Here is a 21,448-nt window from a genome sequence, read left to right on the forward strand (position 1 = left end):
TTCTTTTACATTTGTTTTTTCATAGTACTATGAGAGAAAATTTTGTGAGCATTATTTTTTTTCTTATATGATACCAGAAATATACTAAATATAAATATTTTCCACCTATGTGGCCACTTTTTTTTCTTGATGTGTCAATAATTTCTTATAGATTTTATTACATTTCTCTTTTTCAGTTGAAAATAATGTAACTTATTTTGGTTTCCAAGTTATTCAGGTTTAATAAGCATGCTTGCTGACATTTCATTCTCTGTCACTGATAGAACACTGATTTTAGAATGCTGAAGTGATACAATTTCTTTGATTGACCTATATTTGAGAATTTGTGTCCAATCTCTAATCTAATTCTCTGATTACATTTAGTTGTAAATCTAATAATTCCCACTGAAAGTTATAGTTTTGTTAGCCTTCAAATTCCCAAGGTACTTTCATCATTGTATCACAAATTGGTCATGTATCTCAGTATAGATGAGGCCCTGTGTGAGAAGAGATATTTAACAACAGAAGCAGAAAAAAAATCAGCTACTGTTCTCTTTGGTGAAGTCGGCTTATGTGAGGGTAGTGTTGGATTGCTAGAGAGGTAATTGTTTTTTGGCATTTAAGAAATATTTGTAAGAAACTTAAAAAAATATTGAAATTGATGCTGCAAATCTTTGTGTGGGATATCTGGTATGTTAGAACATAATAGAGAGAATTGTAGAATTACATTAATATACTAGTTTGGAATTTAGTCAAAAATGAAAATTTTAACCTGTTTTCAATAATATCGCTTCAATTCCTTCTACTACTCCAGATTACTTTGCTGGAGAAAGCTTTTATTGAATGTCAGTTATCTTGGAGATGCTAATACTTGGTATTGAATTTGCACAGATCTGAAGGATGTTAATTAGTCATGAATTCCATATTCAACATGTTCAGTGTAAGAACAGAAGCACATGATAAGAAATTAAAAAGAAAAAAGGCACAGAGAAAGAATCTGTCACCCTTGACCTTAGAGGTTCTTAAAGATTTGTTCTAAAATACGTAAATTTGAAAAAGTGTAAAAAACTTTAATTGTGTGCAAGATATATTCCATTGGAGTGAGTATATAGAATATTGACACTTTCATTATATTTTGTATGAAATAGAAATGATAAATATTAAGCCCATTAAATACTTAGAAAAGAATAAGATAAAGGAAGAAAAATATAGGATGCAAGAAGGTATGAAAGATGTAGGTGGCAAAAGTCAATGTGAATGGGGTCATTTGCAAATATTTTTCTTTAATCTTGCTCTTTACAAGTAAATAGTGCATTTATGTACATATATTCCTTCAATTTCAAATTGTGACTATACAAAACATTTAATAATCTATCTGGATATATGCATGCAATAAACATATAACATGATATTTTAAGCAAATGTATAATTGTTCATATTTCCATTTTATTTTGATTTATTACTTTGTTGTTTTCTTTTCATTATATTGGCCCTTACATTTTGCTTTTCTTTTTGAATTGTAATTGGAAGACCCTTTCTTCCTTTGTGTCTACTCTGCATATTTCAAAGAATTGTTTAAATCAAGTGTACTGTGTAAATGAAAGCTTGTGCTATACTATAATATGCATCCTATAGCTGTAGTTCAAGAATCTTCAAATTTGAAATGTTTCCATCTCATTAACAGATCTTTTTGAGCATGAAAATGCAACATAAATGTTTTATTTGTATTATTTAATAGATAGGCTAGAATGATAGCACAGCGGGTAGGGTTTTTGCCTTGCACCTGGCCAACCCAGGTGTGATTCCTCTGTCTCTCTCGGAGAGCCTGGCAAGCTACTGAAGTATCTATTCCGCCTGCACAGCAGAGCCTGGCAAGCTACTTGCTGTATTCTATATGCCAAAAACAGTAACAATAAGTCTCAAAATGAAGATGTTACTGGTGCCCGCTCGAGCAAATCTGTGAACAACGGGAAGACAGTGCTACCGTGCAATTTAATAAATAATTTTATCATGATGCTATGTAAGTTTAAATTCTAAAATATAACTTCAGTCAAATAAGATAATACTAATGAAATTTTTTATACCAGTAAGTTAACAAGATATTATATTTCTAATTTGAATATTATACAAATAAGACTCATAATATTACTGTTAGAATGAAAAAAATTTTTTAAAATTTAAATCATGCTGAAGTATAGATGTTCAGTAGAAAAAGGGAATATTTGAAGTAAATAAGGTTAAAATATTTGGTCAATGGTTGTGGGTGGGAAAATTGCCGCACTCAGGGCTTACACCTCATTCTGGCCTCAGGAATTAGTCCTGGTTGTGCTTAGGGGGCCATATACAGTGCTTGGTATAGAAGTGGGGTTGGCCCTGAGACTGTATACAAGCAAATGTCTAAATTTTGCAGTTGTCTGAGGCCCAAGCCAAGATTCTTAAATCACATACTAAGTATACAAATTATTCATAATTTAACAGCTCAATAAAATATTTCAATGAAATAAGACTAACAAATACTTTTGGAGTTAATAATTATGACACAGAACATTTTTTGTTATCTTCAAAGCTCTCTAATCTCTCTTGGTTGTCATCCTCATCTTATCACTTTTTCAAATAAAATTCTGGACAACTTCATAACTGTGGTTAATTTCTTCCTTAGTTGTAAAACTATTCGAATATCTGATGCAAGTCACTAAAAAAAAATGCAGGACTGTTAATTCCACAGTCCCACTGATAGATCAGCATGGAACAGAAACATACCATAACTGCAAGACCAAGGAGTTGGCAATTAGAAAATGTAGACAAATAAAGATAGAAAATATCTTTTTTGGTTGTGAGAAAGTGATGATTGAATTAGATTTGGCATATATTCACTACTTTTAGATTGGGAAAATCTATAATGTAGATGGAAGAGATGAAATAAATGCTATATTCACTGATACACAGCAGGAAGAGGAGATGGAGAGGAAGAACAACACAGTTGTAACAGAATTCATTCTCCTTGGTCTGACCCAGTCACAAAATATTCAGCTACTAGTTTTTGTGCTGATTTTAATTTTCTACCTCATCATTCTCCCTGGGAATTTGCTCATCATCCTCACCATCAAATTAGACCCTGGCCTCTCAGCCCCTCTCTACTTCTTTCTGGGCAACTTGGCCTTCCTGGACGCATCCTACTCCTTCATTGTGGCTCCCAGGATGCTGATGGACTTCCTTTCTGAGAAGAAGATAATCTCCTACAGAAGCTGCATTGCTCAGCTCTTCTTTTTGCACTTCCTTGGAGGAGGGGAAACACTGCTCCTTGTGGTGATGGCCTTTGATCGCTACATTGCCATTTGTCGACCTTTGTACTATTCAACTGTCATGAACCCCAGAGCATGTTATATCATGTTGTTTGGTCTGTGGCTTGGAGGTTTCATTCACTCCATTATCCAGGTAGCAATCATCCTCCGTTTACCCTTCTGTGGCCCAAATGAACTAGATAATTTCTTCTGTGATGTGCCGCAGGTTATCAAGCTGGCCTGCATGGATACCTTTGCAGTGGAACTCTTGATGGTTTTCAACAGTGGTCTCGTCATTCTTCTCTGCTTCCTGGGACTTCTTGCCTCCTACGCAGTCATCCTCTGCCATGTCCATGGGTCTGCTGGTGAAGGGAAGAGCAAGGCGATATCCACATGCACCACTCATATCATTGTTATATTTCTTATGTTTGGACCTGCCATCTTCATTTACACGCGTCCATTCCAAGCCTTGCCAGCTGACAAGGTGGTTTCTTTTTTCCACACAGTCATCTTCCCACTGATGAATCCTGTGATTTATACTCTCCGCAATCAGGAAGTGAAAGCTTCTATGAAGAAATTGCTAATTCGGCATGTGGTGTTCTGAAGGGATTTTACAAGAAATCGAGAAAGGGAAATTCTGGCTGCAAGTCATTCATTCTTTTAACAAATGCTGTTTTTTATAGAGTGTCACCTGCTTCATGTACTCTTGTGAAGAATGGGAGAAATCACATTGCAGTAGAGAACAAAAATTGTATATTTAAAGAATATATAAAGCGCTACAGTGGTAGCATTATAATGAGTAAGTATCTGAGATTTAAGGATTTATTGATTTTAAAAAATTCTTCCATCATTCTCTTTAACTTTTTAAAAAAATCACTTTGAATTTTTTCATTGGGTTTCAGTTGTGCAATTCTTCAAGATCAATCCCTTCCACTTCTTCACCTTCCCCTCCCAGGCCCCCCCCAATTTCTCTCCCTTTTCCAGGCTGTCTATATGGTAGGACCTTTTTTTCCCCCCTTTTCCTTTTAGTCACTGTGATTTATAATACAATTATTCTAGGTTATCATGCATATCACTTTAGCTCATTTCAGTACCCAGTCCTTCATTAGAATTACCTCTATCAGTGGTCCCTCTCCTGACTTATCTCCTTTCCCTCCACAGTAGCAAGATTCCTACTGAGGACCAGTTCTTTGTATCCTGCTCTTTGTTTCTGTTGTCTTTGGGCATTAGTTATTCTCCCATATGTTTAAAATCTGCATGTAAGTGAGATTATTTAGTGTCTTCCCCACTCTCTTTGATTCATTTCACTCAGCCTGATACTCTCCTGAACCATCCACGTATCAGCAAATTGTGTGACTTCATCTTTTCTTATAGCCTAGTAGCATATTCACTATGTGCATTTACCGTAACTTCTTCATACAGTCATCTGTTCTTGCCTACATGAGTTGTTTCTGTATTTGGGCTATTATGAATAATGTTGCAATGAACATAGGAGTGTTGATGTCTTATCTGCATTATGTTTTTTTGGCCCTTGGGGTAAATTCCTGGGAGAAGTACTACTGGGTTTTTTGGTAGCTCAATTCCAACTTTTTGAGGAATATCCATATAGTCTCCCAAAAAAGGCTGGACCAATTCACATTCTTACCACCTCTGAATGATGATCCTCTTTTCCCTGCGTTTACATCAGCACTGCTTGTTGGTTTTTTTTGATGAGTGCCAGTCTCTCTGGTGGGGTGATATCTCATTGTTGTTTGGATTTGTATCTACCCAATGATTATTTAGAGCATTTTTGTATTTTTTTTATCCATTTGTATTTCTTCTTTAAGGAAGGTTCTGTTCATCTCCTCTCACCAGTTTTTGATAGGGTTGGGTGTTCTTTCCTTGTAGAGTTCTACGGTTCTTTATAAATAAATCTTGCATATTACCTTTCTATTAGATGAATGGTGGGAAAATAATTTCTTCCGGTCTGTGGGCTATCTTTGTACTTTGGTTATCATTTCCTTGAGGTGCAGCTTTTTAATATAGTTCCATTTTGTTTGCCTTTGTTTTGATTTTTTTTAGTCAGTGGCATTTCATCTTTAAATATGCCTCTGCTTCAATGTTATAGAGAATTCTACCTATATTTTCCTGTATGTACCTTATTGATTCAGGTCTGATATGAGGTTAATCCATTTCATTTGACTTTTGTGCATAGTATAAGAAAGAATACTGAGTGTTTTTATTGGGTTTTTTTTTGCATGTGGCAGATCAGTTTTCCAGACATCACTTTTTAAAGTGAATTTTCTTCCTCTACTTCATACTCTTGCTTTTTTTTTTATCAAAAATGATGTATGGGTCACATAACTTTATCAAAGATGATGAATGGTTCGAAGCACTATTGTTTCATGTTAAGAGTATGAAATTTTACCCTAACTATTGGCATTGATGTTCAAGTTATGGCTCATCTAAAATTATTATTCCTATGAGTTAGAGAAACCTTGATTGAGTTAGACTTAGGAAACTTGGTACTGATATTGAGTGGTGGAAAACTATTATTTATGTTGGGCATCTGGAGAGTATTACTAGAAAAACACTATAAATTAATATTTATATTCTTCTAACACTCAGGTGGTGGGAAGATAGGAAACCAGTTAGTTTCCAACTGTTGATGGTGCAAGGAGGTATACAGGCATAAAAGTTAAAATGAAGTTATTAAAGAAGTTGATACACAGTGAAAGTTAATTACTTATATAATTCTAATGAGAAAGAAAAGTCTAAAAGAAATTTCTAATGCCTTGTTAATTAATCTTTGATATTAATAACTTATCAGATGGTTATTGGGTGAATAATTTTTCTCATTTCATGGGCTTTATATTTTGAGATGCAGAAGCTTCTGAACATTTCCCATTTAAATGGAAATCATACTCTTAATGGTGAATTTATTCTTATCTAGAGAAAAATATCAACATTATGCTAAGAATTTTAGAATTTTACTATCAGATGGACACAGTTTTTTACATGTAATCTAAAAAAGCCATCTTATGGGTATTAATTTTCTTTTTTTGTGTAATGAACTTAATTAAGTATAGTAAATTCTGCACTTATCCTGTTTCCTGGCTTTTCAATCTTGTGTCTGTTTCTGTATGTGCATCGGTTTTGGTATTTTGATGGCAGTGTATATGTTGCTCTTTCATTTTCTCATGAACATTTCTTTTAAGACTCATTAATAATGATTCTACCTTCTGGAATGTTTTCAATACTGTTATAAATTTCACTCTCCTTAACTCATTCTATTCTCACTCTCCTTAACTATTCTCTGTGGGGGATCACCACTGTTATGATTAAATTGGTTGCACAAACACCTACATGTTATATATGCTTACATATTTTATATATAGTATTTTAAGCATTGCAAAGCACTGAGTTATATCACTTGTATAACTTGTGTCACTTGTCATCCCATTGCTCATTGATTTGCTTGAGCGGGCGCCAGTAATGTCTCCATTCATCCCTGTCATGTGCTAGTGTAGCCCAATGGTGTCTGCTTGTTGCAGGTAAAGAAGAGCCTCAAACCATTGTTCAGGGTCTTGACGAAGAAGTCTAACCATCTCGTAGTGGGCAGCCAGGTGTTTTTTTGACGTCTCGTGAATAGTATACAACTGAGTTATGTACTATTATTAAATACATTTAATTTTTTCCTATTTTGGATGCTTTACACATTCATTTATTAATAGGGACAGCATAATATATAACCATTATTGCTGTTTTATCTATAATGGTTTTGAGTATGTACACAAAGAAAATTAGCTGTTTTGGTGTTATGAGAAGTCCATGCTGAGAAATAGAGATGGGGAACAGAGATCAGAAGGTATTTTTTTTATCTATGTATAATTCATTTTTCACTCCCTGGGCATCTAAACTTCTTTTATGTCCCTTGAAATACCAGATTTTTAATTTCTGAATGAGTCGTTGAAATGTCATCTTTTAGACATTAATGTCTCACTTTTCTGAAAAACTCTTCTTGGTACCTGTTCTAAATCAGTAGTCTCTTTCTCAATCTCAGCTCATATTCTATTTTATTTCCATAATATTAATTTCTCCTCCTCCTCCTCCTCCTTCTCCTCCTTCTTCTCCTCCTCCTCCTCCTCCTTCTTCTCCTCCTCCTCCTCCTCCTCCTCCTCCTCCTCCTCCTCCTCCTCCTTCTTCTTCTTCTTCTTCTTCTTCTTCTTCTTCTTCTTCTTCTTCTTCTTCTTCTTCTTCTTCTTCTTCTTCTTCTTCTCCTCCTCCTCCTCCTCCTTCTCCTCCTCCTCCTCCTCCTCATCCTTCTCCTTGTTCTTCTGCTTTTTCTGCTTCTTCTTCTTTTTCTCCTCCTCCTCCTTTCCTTCTCCTTCTCCTCCTCCTCTTTTTTCTCCTCTGCCTTCTCTCTTCCTTCTCTTCCCCTTCCCCTCCTCCTCCTCTCTTCTTTCTTTTTCAGTTTTTGTTCATTTATTTCTGCATTGCTATATAAAATTCCAAACATCAGGAACATGTTTTGCCTCCTCTGTCCCATTTTGTGAGAATTTGTCATACATACTTGTGATACTTGTGATAGATGCTCAAAAAGTTGATGTTAAATTGAGTCCCAAATCAAGGGAGTAAAAAATGAAAAATAAACCACATTCAAACAAAAAAGTAGGGTCTTCTCTACAGGTATGTCCATCTGTATGTCTCTGCCACGCCCTTTGCCTGCCAACAACGGCCACCTGGACAGAGTTCTGTGAACTCCTGCCCTAGTTCCACTCTGAGCACCTGCCCACCTTGCTGCTGCTGGTCCTCTCTACAAGTGAGTCCATCTGTGTGCCTCTGTCCCGCGCAGCGCCCCCCAACACTGGCCTCCTGGACAGAGCCCTGTAAAATCCTGCCCCAGTTCTGCCCTGAGCCATCGCCCACCTTGCCAAAGCTGGTCTTCTCTACAGTATCAGGACCAGCTGGGGGTGTGGCCTCCACTGTAGGGGGCGTGGCATCCACTGTAGAGGGCGTGGCCTCTGCAGAAGTGGGCGTGGCCCCCTGTGTGGCGGGCCACAGTTCACACCGCTACAGTTATATTCCCCCAGTAAGAGGGAATAGTGCTAGTGAACTGGAAGGTTTTACCTCTATACAACCACAACAACATAAAGAAAGAGCACAAATCTCCAATACAAAGAGAGGGCAAAGAAGAGTCCAGAATCCTCAACAGAAGTTACCCACAAATACGATCTCTCTGATAAAGAATACCAAAATGAAATGCTGAGGATGTTCAAGGAACTCAGAGAAACAATGGAACAGACATGCAGAAAAATAAAGGAGGAAATGAAAGAAGCAGTCGAACAGATGGCCAACAAAATACAGGAAGAAATGAGAGCAGATAAGAAAGCTACAGTCAAAAGTGTCACTAATCAAAGTTTTGGTAGATGAAATTAAAAACTCAGTGGTTTCCCTCAACAATAGAAGGGCTATAGCTGAAGACAGAATCAGTGAGCTTGAAGATGAGCTGCAGAAATCGCACAGGCAACAACAAACAATGGAAAAAGACCTGAAAATAGCTCTAAGAAGAATCAGAGAACTAGGGGATGATTCCAAGAAGAACAACATTAGAATCATCGAAGTACCAGAAGGATAGAGAGGCAACCCCAGTGAAAAAGCCACAGTTAAAGAAACTATTGCTGAAAAGTTCCCAGAGTTAGAGAATTCAGACATGCAGATCCAAGGAGCCAGAAGGGTGCTAGCTAAAAGAGACCCCAGTAAAAACACTCCAAGGCATATCATAGTCAGAATGATGGATGCTGGGGATAGAGACACAATACTGCAATCAGCAAGATCAAAAAAAGAAATCACATACAAAGGAGCACCCCTTAGATTCACAGCAGACCTATCAGAGGAAACCCTCCAAGCCTGAAGACAATGGTGGGATATAGTGAAAAAACTCAATGAAATGAGCACCTCACCAAGAATACTTTATCTGGCTAAACTCTCACAAACTTAAAGGAATGATACACCATTTTATAGATTAAAAAACAGCTCAGGAATTTCATAGACTCAAAACCAAACCTAAAAGAAAGACTAGAGAGGTTCCTGTAAGACAGGGAAAAACTAGTGCAACAAACCCCTACAGAAAGATAGTGCAAAGCCCCATGACAATAATCTCTCTCAATGTCAATGGTCTAAATGCACCAATTAAGAGACACCGAGGGGCAAAATGGATTCAGAAACTGAATTCAACATTCTGCTGCCTACAAGAAACACATCTGAACAGTCAGAGCAAACACAGACCCAAAGTCAAAAGATGGAAAACAATCCTACAAGCAAACAACTCCCTCAAAAAATCTGGGGTGGCCATAGTAGTTTCAAACAACATAGATTTCAGGTTAAAAAAGATTAGAAAGGACAGTGAAGGCCATTTTCTATTCATCAAGCCATAAGTACAACAGGAAGAAATCACACTCCTAAACATATATGCACCTAACGAGGGACCAGCTAAATACTTAAAACAACTGCTAATAGATTTTAAGGAGGACATTGCTAGCAACATAACAGTTGTCGGAGACTTCAGCACCGCCTTATCACCTCTGGATAGATCAACAAGAATAAAACTCAGCAAGGAAACACTGGCTTTGAAGGAAGAAACAGAAGAGAGAGGGATAATAAATTTATGCAGGGTTTTACACCCAAAAAGAAAGAATACACATTCTTTTCCAGTGTGCACATGGAACATTTTCCAAAACAGACTATGTGCTGGGTCACAAAACATACCTAAGTAGAACTGGGAAGATAGAAATTGTATCAACTATCTTTTCAGACCACGATGAGCTGAAGATAGAAGTTAATCACACAGAGATGCAAAGAACAAAATCAAACACCTTGAAATAAACAACTCAATGTTGAATAATGAGTGGATCAGGAAGAAAATCAAGGAAGAAATCAAAAGATAACTGGAAACAAATGAGAATGAAGACACGAGCTACCAGAACCTATGGAACACAGCTAAAGCCATGTTAAGGGGAGAATTTATAGCTCTGAAAGCATCCCCCAGAAAGGATAATAGGGCCTACATAGATAACTTGACTTCACAGCTCAAGATCTTAAAAAAGGACCAACAAAAGGAACCCAGACCAGACTGAAGGAAAGAAATAATAAAAATAAGAGCAGAAATTAATGATATAGAAACCCAGAAAACAATTTGAAAGGTCAATGAAACCAAGAGCTGGTTCTTTGAGAAAATAAACAAGATTGATAAACTGCTAGCAAGACTCACAAAGAGAGAGAGAGAGAGAGAACACTAATAAACCGAATCAGAAATGAAAAGGGTGACATCACAACAGAAACTAGTGAAATTCAAAACATCATCAGAGATTACTATGAAAGTCTGTCTGTCATGAAACAGGAGAACCTAGAAGAAATGGATAAATTCCTGGATTCCTATCATCTCCCAAGATAGAACCACGAAGACTTAGAATACCTGAATAGATCCATTGATATCAAGGAAATTGAAACTGTAATCAAATTCTTCCCCCCCCTAAAAAAAAGCCCAGGTCCAGATGGATTCACTAGCAAATTCTTCCAAACATTTAAAGAGGACCTGTTGCCAGTTCTTCTCAAGCTTTTCCAGAAAATTGAAGAAACAGAAACTCTCCCAAACAGTTTCAATGAGGCACATACTCCTTAATACCAAAAACAAAGACACCACTAACAAAGAAAACTACAGGCCAATATCCCTGATGAATACCGATGCGAAGATTCTCAACAAAATATTAGCAAATAGAATCCAACAGCTCATCAAAAAGATCATAGACCACGACTAAGTGGGATTCATTCCACTGATGCAAGGATGATTTAACATTCGGAAATCAATCAGCATAATCCATCATATCAACAAAAGTGAAGATAAAAACCTTATGATCATATCAATAGATGCAGAGAAAGCATTTGACAAATTCCAGCACCCATTCATGATGAAAACTCTCACTAAAATGGGTTTTGAAGTAACCTTCCTCAAGATAGTCAAAGCCATCTACCACAAACTTATGTCAAGCATTATCCTCAATGGGGAAAAACTAAGGGCCTTTCCTATAAAATCAGGGACAAGACAAGGATGCCTACTCTCACCACTTCTGTTCAATATAGTACTAGAAGTACTTGCAATAGAGGTTCACTGTCACTGTGACTGTTATCCCGTTGCTCATCAATTTGTTCGAATGGCACCAGTAACATCTCTCACTGAGAGACTTATTGTTATTGTTTTTGGCATATCAAATACGCACAGGTAGCTTGCCAGGCTCTGCCATGCGGGCTCTATACTCTCGGTAGCTTGCTGGGCAATAGAGGTTAGGCAAGAAAAAGATATTAAGGGCATCCAGATAGGAAAGGAAGAAATCAAGCTCTTGCTACTCGCGGATTATATAATATATTTATAGAATCCTAAAGCCTCTACCAGAAATTCCTAGAAACAATTGACTTATACAGTAAAGACACAGGCTATAAAATCAGTACCCAAAACTACATGGTAAATGTACCTCCTATACGTACCTCCTATATGTAAATAATGAGACAGAGGAAAGCAACATGAAAAAAGCAATCCCGTTCACAATCGTACCTCGGGAAATCAAGTACCTCATACAGCCTAACTAAGGCAGCAAGGGAACTCCACAAAGAAAACTACAAAACGATGCTCCACAAAATAAAACAGGAGACAAGAAAAATGAAACACATCCCCAGCTTATGGATAGGGAGAATTAACAAGGTTGAAAGGCAATATTCTCCAACGCATTATACAGATTAAATGGGATCCCTATAAGGATACCCATGATATTCTTCGAAGAAATGGATCAAACACTCCTGAAATTCATATGGAACAACAAACCCCTACAAATAGCCAAAGCAATTCTTGGGAAAAAGAAGACAGGAGGCATCACTCTTCCCAACCTCAAACTCCACTACAAAGCAGTAATAATTAAAACAGCATGGTACTTGTACAAAGGCAGAGCCACAGATCAATGGAACAGGGTGGAATATCTCTACACACAAATGTATGAACATCTAATCTTTGATAAGGAAGCAAGAAGTGTGAAGTGGATCCAGGAAAACCTCTTTAACAAATGGCATAACTGAACAACTACTTGCAAATAAATGGGCTTAGACCTCGACCTAACACCACGCACAAAAGTCAGATCAAAATGTATTAAAGACCTCAGAATAAGACCAGAATCCATAATGTACACTGAAAACAAGGTTGGCAAAATGCTCCAAGATATTGAAGCTCAAGGTATCTTCAAGGAGGACACACCATTGGCCAACCAAGTGGAAACAGAGATAAACAAATGGGACTATATTAAACTAAGAAGCTTCTACACCTCAAAAGATACAGTGACCAAAATACAAAGACAATCTACAGAATGGGAAAGGATATTCACCCAATACCCATCTGATAAGGAGTTGGTATCAAGGATATTCAAGGCACTGGATGAACTCTACAAGAAGAACACATCCAACCCCATTAGGAAGTGGGGTGATGAAATGAACAGAAACTTTCTCAAGGAAGAATTACAAATGGCCAAAAGACACATGAAAAAATGTTCCTCATCACTAATCATAAGGGGGATGCAGATCAAAATAACCATGAGATATCACCTCGTACCACAGAGAGTGGCACACATCCAAAAGAACAAAAGCAACTAGTGTTGGGGTGGATGTGGAGAGAAAGGGACCCTCCTTCACTACTGGTGGGAATGCTGACCGGTTCAGCTCTTTTAGAAAACAGTATGGACGATACTCAAAAGATTAGAAATTGAGCTCCCATTTGACCCAGCAATACCACTTCTGGGAATATATCCCAGAGAGGCAAAAATGTATAGTTGAAATGACATCTGAACTCATATGTTCATTGCAGCACTGACTGTTTACAATAGCCAGAATCTGTAAAAACCCAAGTGCCGGAGAACAGATGGTTAAAGAAACCATGGTACATCTACACAGTGGAATACTATGCAGCTGTTAGAAAAGACGAAGTCATGAACTTTGCATATAAGTGGATCAACACGGAAAGTATCATGCTAAGTGAAATGAGTCAGAAAGAGAGAGGCAGACATAGAAAGATTGTACTCGTATGTGGAATATAAAGTAACAGAATGGAAAATTAACACCCAAGAATAGAGGAGATAAGTACCAGGAGGTTTGCTCCATGGCTTGCAAGTTGGCCTCACATGCTGTGGGAAAAGGCAGCTCAGATAGAGAAGGGAACACCAAATAAAATGTGGTTGGAGGACCCTCCCGGGATGGGAGATGCATGCTGAAAGTAGACTATAGATTGTACACGATGGTCACTCAGTACCTCTACTGCAAATCACAACACCCAAAAGGATAGAAAGAGAACAAAGGGAATATCTTTCCATGGAGGCAGGGTGGGATAGGGGGTTGGGGGGTGGGAGGGATACTGGGATCATTAATGGTGGAGAATGGGCATGATGGAAGGATGGGTACTTGAGCATTGTATGACTGAAACACAAGCAGGAAAGTTTGTAAGTCTGTAACTGTACCTCACAATGATCAACTAAAAAAAAAAAAAGAAAAAAGTAATCCTTCTCTATTAGAAACCAACAACATCTTATCTTAAGAAATCAAAAAGATCCCACTTTATAGGTAAAGGAACAGCATAGAAAATACTCAGGTAAAGAAACTACTCATAAAAAATACAAAATGACATTCCTGTAATATGTTTGCAGAAACCTCATTCACTGCCTAAAATAGAAAACAACTCCAAATATCCATAAGATGAAAACATTTGCATTATGGACCTGTAATGGAACATTATTTGATAGTTAAAGAATATTTTCAGAAAAGGAAAAATATCTGAAATTCTTATAGTTTGTTAAAAAATCTGATAAAAATTGAGAACATTCCTTAGAACTATGTATAAAATGCAAGTAAAATTAAAGCTAATAAGTTAATTATTTGAAAATGGTAGCTTCCTTTGGAGGCTATTGTAGGGAGGATGATAAAGATCACAGAAAAACATTATGGGTGATGAAAATATTCTATGACTTGTTTTGAAAAATGATTCACTGGATTCATACACGGCAGAAATTATTTCTAGTACTTATCTGTATTGATGTCTAAAATAACATCTTAAGAAATATAACTAGTACCTGTTACATGTTTACTAGTAAATACAGATAATTTATTGTGTGACACAATTAAATATGATAACTTACAAAAATGTACATATAAATTAAAATAAATTTCTCATAGCACAAATTATTTTTTATTTTTCAGTTTTTGTAACATGAAAATTTTGTTTGTATACATTGCACTTATTTTAAAATGCATTTTAGATTGAGAGATATTACAGAGTTTAAGATATTTATATTACTTGTGGTTAATCCCAATTTGATTCCTGGCATCTCATATGGTTCCCCCAGCACTACCAGGAGTGATCTCTGAGCACAAAGCCAGAAGTAAATTCTGAGAACAGCAAGGTGTGTCCTCCCAACCCCCCCAAATCCCACAGCAAATAAAAATGCATTTTAGAAACCCAAATGCTTAATGCAGAAAGCTTAAGCCTTACCTATTTGAGTTAGTGCTATATCTGCAGATTATACAAACATTATCCTAGTTATGTCATTCAAATTCACAAAAATTATTTTTGCTTCCTCACCTCTCATTTCAATCTATCAATTGGCTCTTCCTACAAAATAGTCTTATTTATAAATTACTTCCTTTATCTTTCAGAATAAATAATATCATCTCTAGTCAATAGTACTTCATTCACTCCTTAGCTAATATTCCTTCCTTGCCTACTATAGAGCTTTTACTAGGAACAATAAAATGTTGTTTATTAAGTATTACTGTATCACCGTCATCACCTTGCTCATCAATTTGCCTGAGCAGGCACCAGTAACATCTCCATTGTAAGACTTGTTACTGTTTTTGGCATATCGAATATGACACAGTAGCTTGCCAGGCTCTGCAGTGCCGGTGAGATACTCTCAGTAGCTTGCTGGACTCTCTAGAGAGGCGGAGGAATCGAACCCGGGTTGGCCACGTGCAAGGCAAACACCCTACCAGCTATGCTATTGATCCAGCCCATACAAAGGAATAAACAATTCAATAAGTAAAAAAGATAACCCTTTAGATTATAAGACAAAATTAGTGGTTACAGAAGGGAAGCCAGAAGAGCAGTGGGTAAATTGGGTAAAAGGGGTCAACTGCATAGTAATGGGTAGTGGTGAACACATACGTATTTGTGTGTGTGTGTGTATGTGTGTGTGTGTGTTGTGTGTTGATTTGTAGTGATGTACAACTGAAACTTAAACAGTCTAATAAACCAGTGATACCTCAATACAAACATTATTTCATTGGTGATAGGAAGTTGGTGGAAAGGGCTGGAATCCAGATCAATCTCTGGCACCACACAGTCACCTATGCACTGCTGACTCTGGCACCCCTTCCCCCCAAATTAAAAAAATGTGTAAGCATAGACAAAATTAGAAAGCAAATGTGTTAAAAGCATGAACTGTTGGCAAAACGGGACAAAGTTTCACTCAGTTCATCAAAGTTCTTTCTGCTACTTTGGTAAGCATAAAGTAAGTTTTAAAATGTTGGGCCATGCAGACCAATGGAATAGAGTTGAATGTCCTAACACAGACCCTCAAATATATGATCACTTAATCTTTGACAAGGAAGCAAGAAATATGAAGTGGAACAAGGAAAACTCTTAGCAAGTGGTGCTGGGAAAACTAGACAGCTACACATTTAAAAAAATAAGAACTCATGCCTACTCCAGATGAAATCCTGATGACCAAGAGCTTCCACAAGCAAGACCCAGGTATGCGGGTTCCAGGACTAAATCTCAATGCCATATGGCGGCAGAGGCTCTGGGCTGTCCCTTCCTGGCTCCCCGCCTGCTCGTCGGTCTGGCTGTCATCCCCACAATGTGCCTCTGGATGCCATCTTAGCACACCAACAGCCCTGATCGAGAGGTGCCCAATTCAATCCAAAATGGATTAGTGCCCTACAGAAATGTCTCTGGAACCCAACCATTTACAATGTAGAATTCCAGAAGCACACAGCCGCGGCACTCAAGATATTCAAAATGAGCAATGGACAATAAATGATCTAGCATCTGCCCCTGGCGGGCAGTTTTGAATGCTGGTGGGAAAATTCGAGCAAAACATAATGCCCCAAGGCAGAGAGAGAGTATTGGGGAAACTGCCTGCCATGGAGACAGGGTGAGTTTTTTGTTTATTAAGCAAACCAGATAATAGTCTTTTTAAATGTGATAAGAGGACTGGAGCGATAGCACAGAGGGTAGGGTGTTTGCCTTGCACGAGGCCGACCCGGGTTCAATTTTTCCATCCTCCTCGGAGAGGCCAGCAAGCTACCAAGAGTACCCTGCCCACATGGCAGAGTTGGCAAGCTCCCCGTGGCGTATTTGATATGCCAAAAACAGTAACTACAAGTCTCACAGTGGAGGTGTTACTGGTGCCTGCTTGAGCAAATCAATGAACAACGGGATGACAGTGCTACAGTGCTAAGATGGTGGTCTATATCTAGCTCAGCTTTCTTTAACTTGCTTTTTATATTTTAATTTCCATTTACCTACTACTATCTCAACACGCTGCCTGTTCTCCTTTTTCTTCCTTTTTGATTCCAAGCACACCATTCCTTTACTGATTCAGGATTTTGATCTTGTCTTTCTTCAGTTCTCTACATAATCAATTGATTGTAGATACTTAAACCTTTGTTGAAATTCCACCTCCTCAGAAAGTCACTGTAAGCATCTCACTCAGCATCTTTTCCCCCATGTTTTCTCAGCACATAATAGCTCTCATCACTCTCATATATATATATATATGTATATATATATATATATTATCTCTGGTGTGCTTGCTTTATTGTCTTTCTCCATACACTGAATAAAAGTGCAGAAGGACATTCATTGCTGTATTCTAATACTGCAAAACCCTGGCTCATAATTTTAACATCTAAGATGGTCAAAATTGATAAATTTTACCATCAAAAGTAGAAATCTCTATTCTGATAGAAATTTAACTCAAAATAATTTTAAATACATAGAAGCAAATTCCCTGAATAATAGTCATAGGGAAAAATCTTGTTTTAACAAATCTTTGTTGGCAATAAAGACTGTGAGGATTTTATCTCCCTATTTTTCCACATTTCCTTTTATTGTTTTGTTCTTTAAAATAAGCAGTTAAAAAAAAACTCTTGTTAATTTATATGTATTGTCTATCGGACACTATTTTTCATGCATTCCTGGCTTCATATATTTCTTTTGTTTTCATTCTTCTTTTTTATTTATTTTTTAAATTTAATTATTTTTCTAATTACTTTTATAAATTAATTTTTTTAAATTAGTGAATCACCATGAGGGTACAGTTGAAAATTTAAACATTTTGGTGCTTGTGTTTCCCTCATACAATGTTAGAGAACCCATCCCTCCACCAGTGCCCATTCTCTACCACCAATGAACCCAGTATCCCTCCCTCCCACCCTCCAATCCCGTCCCCCCAACCCCACCCCACCTCTGTGGCAGGGTATTCCCTTTTGTTCTCTTTCTCTTTTTGGGTGCTGTGGTTTGCTAAAGAGGCATTGAGTGGCCATCGTGTTCAATCCATAGTCTACTTTCAGCACGCATCTCCCTTCCTGTGCGGGTTCTCAAATCACATTTTATTTGGTGTTCTCTTCTCTGTTTGAGCTGCCTTTTTCCCCAGAATGTGAGGCTGGCATCCAGCCATAAAGCCAGCCTCCTGGTACTTATTTCTACTATTCTTGGGTGTTAGTCTCCTACTCTGTTATTTTATATTCCACAGATCAGTGCAATCTTTCTATGTCTGTCTCTCTCTTTCTGACTCAATTCACTTAACATGATACTTTCCATGTTGATCCACTTATATGCAAAGTTCATGACTTCATCTTTTCTAACAGCTGCATAGTATTCCATTGTGTAGATGTACCATGGTTTCTTTAACCAGTCATCTGTTCTCCAGCACTTGGATTTTTCACAAATTCTGGCTATTGTAAACAGTGCTGCGATGAACATATAAGTGCAGATGTCATTTCGACTATACTTTTTTGCTTCTCCGGGATATATTCCCAGCAGTGGTGTTGCTGGGTCAAATGGGAGCTCAATTTCTAATCTTTTGAGAAGCGTCCAGACTGTTTTCCAAAACGGCTGAACCAGTCGGCATTCCCACCAGCAGTGTAGAAGGGTCCCTTTCTCCCCACATCCTTACCAATAGCAGTTGCTTTTGTTCTTTTGGATGTGTGCCAGTCTCTGTGGTGTGAGGTGGTATCTAATAGTTGTTTTGATCTGCATATCCCTGATGATTAGTGATGAAGAGTATTTTTTCATGTGCCTTTTGGCCATTCGTATCTCTTCCTTGGGAAAGTTTCTATTCATTTCTTCGCCCCATTTTCTAATGGGGTTGAATGTTTTCTTTTGTAGAGTTCAATCAGTGCCTTATATACCCTTGATATCAACCCCTTATCGGATGGGTATTGGGTGAATATCCTATCCCATTCTGTAGATTGTCTTTGTATTCCGGTCACTGTATCTTTTGCGGTGCAGAAGCTTCTTAGTTTAATATAGTGCCATTTGTTTATCTCTGTTTCCATTTGGTTGACCAGTTGTGTGTAATTTTTTTCAAGATACCTTTATCTTCAATATCGTGGAGGGTATTGCCGACTTTGTCTTCAATGTACCTTATGAATTATGGTCTGATGTTGAGGTCTTTAATCCATTTTGATTTGACTTTTGTGCATGGTGTCAGGTTGAGGTCTAAGCCCACTCTTTTGCATGTGGTTGTCCAGTTATGCCAGCACCATTTGTTAAAAAGGCTTTCCTTGTTCCACTTCACATTTCTTGCTCCCTTATCAAAGATTAGATGATCATACATTTGGGGTTGTGTGGAGGGATATTCCACCCTGTTCAATTTGTCTGCGGCTCTGCCTTTGTTCCAGTTCCATGCTGTTTTAATTGTTACTGCTTTGTAGTAAAGTTTAAGGTTGGGGAGGGTGATGCCTCCCATCATCTTTTTTCCCAAGAATTGTTGTAGCTACCCATTGGCATTTGTTGTTCCATATGAATTTCAGGATTGCTTGATCCATTTCTTTGAAGAATGTCATGGGTATCCTTATAGGGATCATGTTGAATCTGTATCATGTTTTGGGGAGTATTGCCATTTTGACAATGTTGATTCTTTCTATCCATGAGCAGGAGATATGTTTCCATTTCGTCATGTCCTCTTTTATTTCATGGAGTAGCGTTTTATAGTTTTCTTTGTAGAGGTCCTTTACATCCTTAGTTAAGCCGATTCCAAGGCACTTGATTTTCTGGGGCACAATTGTGAATGGGATTGCTTTTTTCATGTCCTTTTCCTCTGTCTCATTGTTTGCATATAGGAAGGCCATGAACTTTTGGGTATTGATTTTATAGCCTGCGCCTTTACTGTACAAGTCTATTGTTTCTAACAGTTTCTTGGTAGAGGCTTTAGGTTTCTCTAGATATAGTATCAGGTCCTCGTCGAATAGTGAGAGTTTGATTTTTTCCTTTCCTGTCTGGATGCCCTTGATATCTTTTTCTTGCCTAACAGCTATTGCAAGTACTTCCAGTACTATATTGAACAGAAGTGGTGAGAGTGGGCATCCTAGTCTTGTCCCTGATCCTAGAGGAAAGGCCCTTAGTTTTTCCCCATTGAGGATAATGCTTGCCATTAGTTTGTGGAAGATGGCTTTGACTATTCTGAGGAAAGTTCCTCCAAAACACATTTTGGTGAGAGTTTTCATCATAAACCGGAGCTGGAGCTTGTCAAATGCTTTCTCTGCATCTATTGATATGATCATATGGTTTTTATCTTCATTTTTGTTGATATGATGGATTATGTTGATTGATTTCCGAACGTTAAACCGTCCTTGCATCCCGTTGATGAATCCCACTTGGTCGTGGTGTATGATCTTTTTGATGAGTGTTGGATTCTATTTGCTAATATTTTGTTGAGGATCTTCGCATTAGTGTTCATCAGGGATATTGGTCTATAATTTTCTTTCTTAGTGGTGTCTTTGTTTGCTTTTGGTATTAGAAAGATATGTGCCTCATAGATACTGGGAGAGTTTCTGTTTTTTTAAATTTCCTGGAAAAGCTTGAGGAAAACTGGCAACAGGTCCTCTTTAAATGTTTGGAAGAATTCGCTAGTGAATCCATCTGGGCCTGGGCTTTTGATTTTGGGGAGACTTTTGATTACAGTTTCAATTTCCTTGATATTAATGGGTCTATTCAGGTATTCCAAATCTTCTTGGTTTAGTCTTGGGAGATTGTAGGAATCAAGGAATTCATCCATTTCTTTTATATTCTCCTGTTTCATGGCATACAGACTTTCAAAGTAGTCTCTGGTGATGTTTTGAATTTCACTGGTTTCTGTTGTGATGTCACCCTTTTCATTTCTGATTTGGTTTATTAGGGTTCTCTCTCTCTCTCTCTCTCTCTCTCTCTTTCTCTCTCTTTCTTTGTGAGTCTTGCTAGAGGTTTATCAATCCTGTTTTTTTTTTCAAAAAGAACCAGCTCTTGGTTTCATTGACCTTTCAGATTGTTTTCTGGGTTTCTATATCGTTAATTTCTGCTCTTATTTTTATTATTTCTTTCCTTCGGTCTGGTTTGGGTTCCTTTTGTTGGTCCTTTTCTAAGATCTTTGGCTGTGAAGTCAAGCTTTCTACGTAGGCCCTTTCTTCCTTCTTGAGGAATGCTTGCAGAGCTATAAATTTTCCCCATAACACAGCTTCAGCTGCGTCCCATAGGTTCTGGTAACTTGTGTCGTCATTCTCATTTGTTTCGAGGTGTCTTTTTATTTCTTCCTTGATTTCCTTCCTGACCCACTCACTGTTCAACAATAAGTTGTTTAATTTCCACGTGTTCAATTTGGTTCTTCACGTCTGTGTGTGATTAGCTTCTATCTTCAGCGCATCATGGTCTGAAAAGATAGTTGATACAATTTCTATTTTCCTGATTCTTTTGAGGTATGTTTTGTGGCCCAGTACATGGACTATTTTGGAGAATGTTCCATGTGCACTGGAAAAGAAAGTGTATTCTTTCTCTTTGGGGTGTAAAGCCCTGTATAGGACTATTAGGCCTCATTCTTCCATTTCTTCCTTCAGAGTCAGTATTTCCTTGCTGAGTTTTGTTCTTG

The 21,448-nt window shown here is 37.6% G+C and overlaps 1 protein-coding gene across 1 annotated transcript; it reads left to right on the plus strand.

Annotated features, from left to right (window-relative positions):
• The first annotated feature begins 2,937 nt into the window (after positions 1-2,937).
• LOC101537464 (olfactory receptor 4N2-like) lies at positions 2,938-3,864 on the plus strand. Its single transcript, XM_004609725.2, has one exon. It carries the CDS (start codon positions 2,938-2,940, stop codon positions 3,862-3,864), a length of 927 nt encoding a protein of 308 aa, XP_004609782.2.
• Positions 3,865-21,448: the final 17,584 nt, after the last annotated feature.

This window comes from Sorex araneus, chromosome 3 (genome assembly GCF_027595985.1).
Source record: "Sorex araneus isolate mSorAra2 chromosome 3, mSorAra2.pri, whole genome shotgun sequence".
In the NCBI taxonomy this organism is placed as follows: domain Eukaryota; kingdom Metazoa; phylum Chordata; class Mammalia; order Eulipotyphla; family Soricidae; genus Sorex; species Sorex araneus.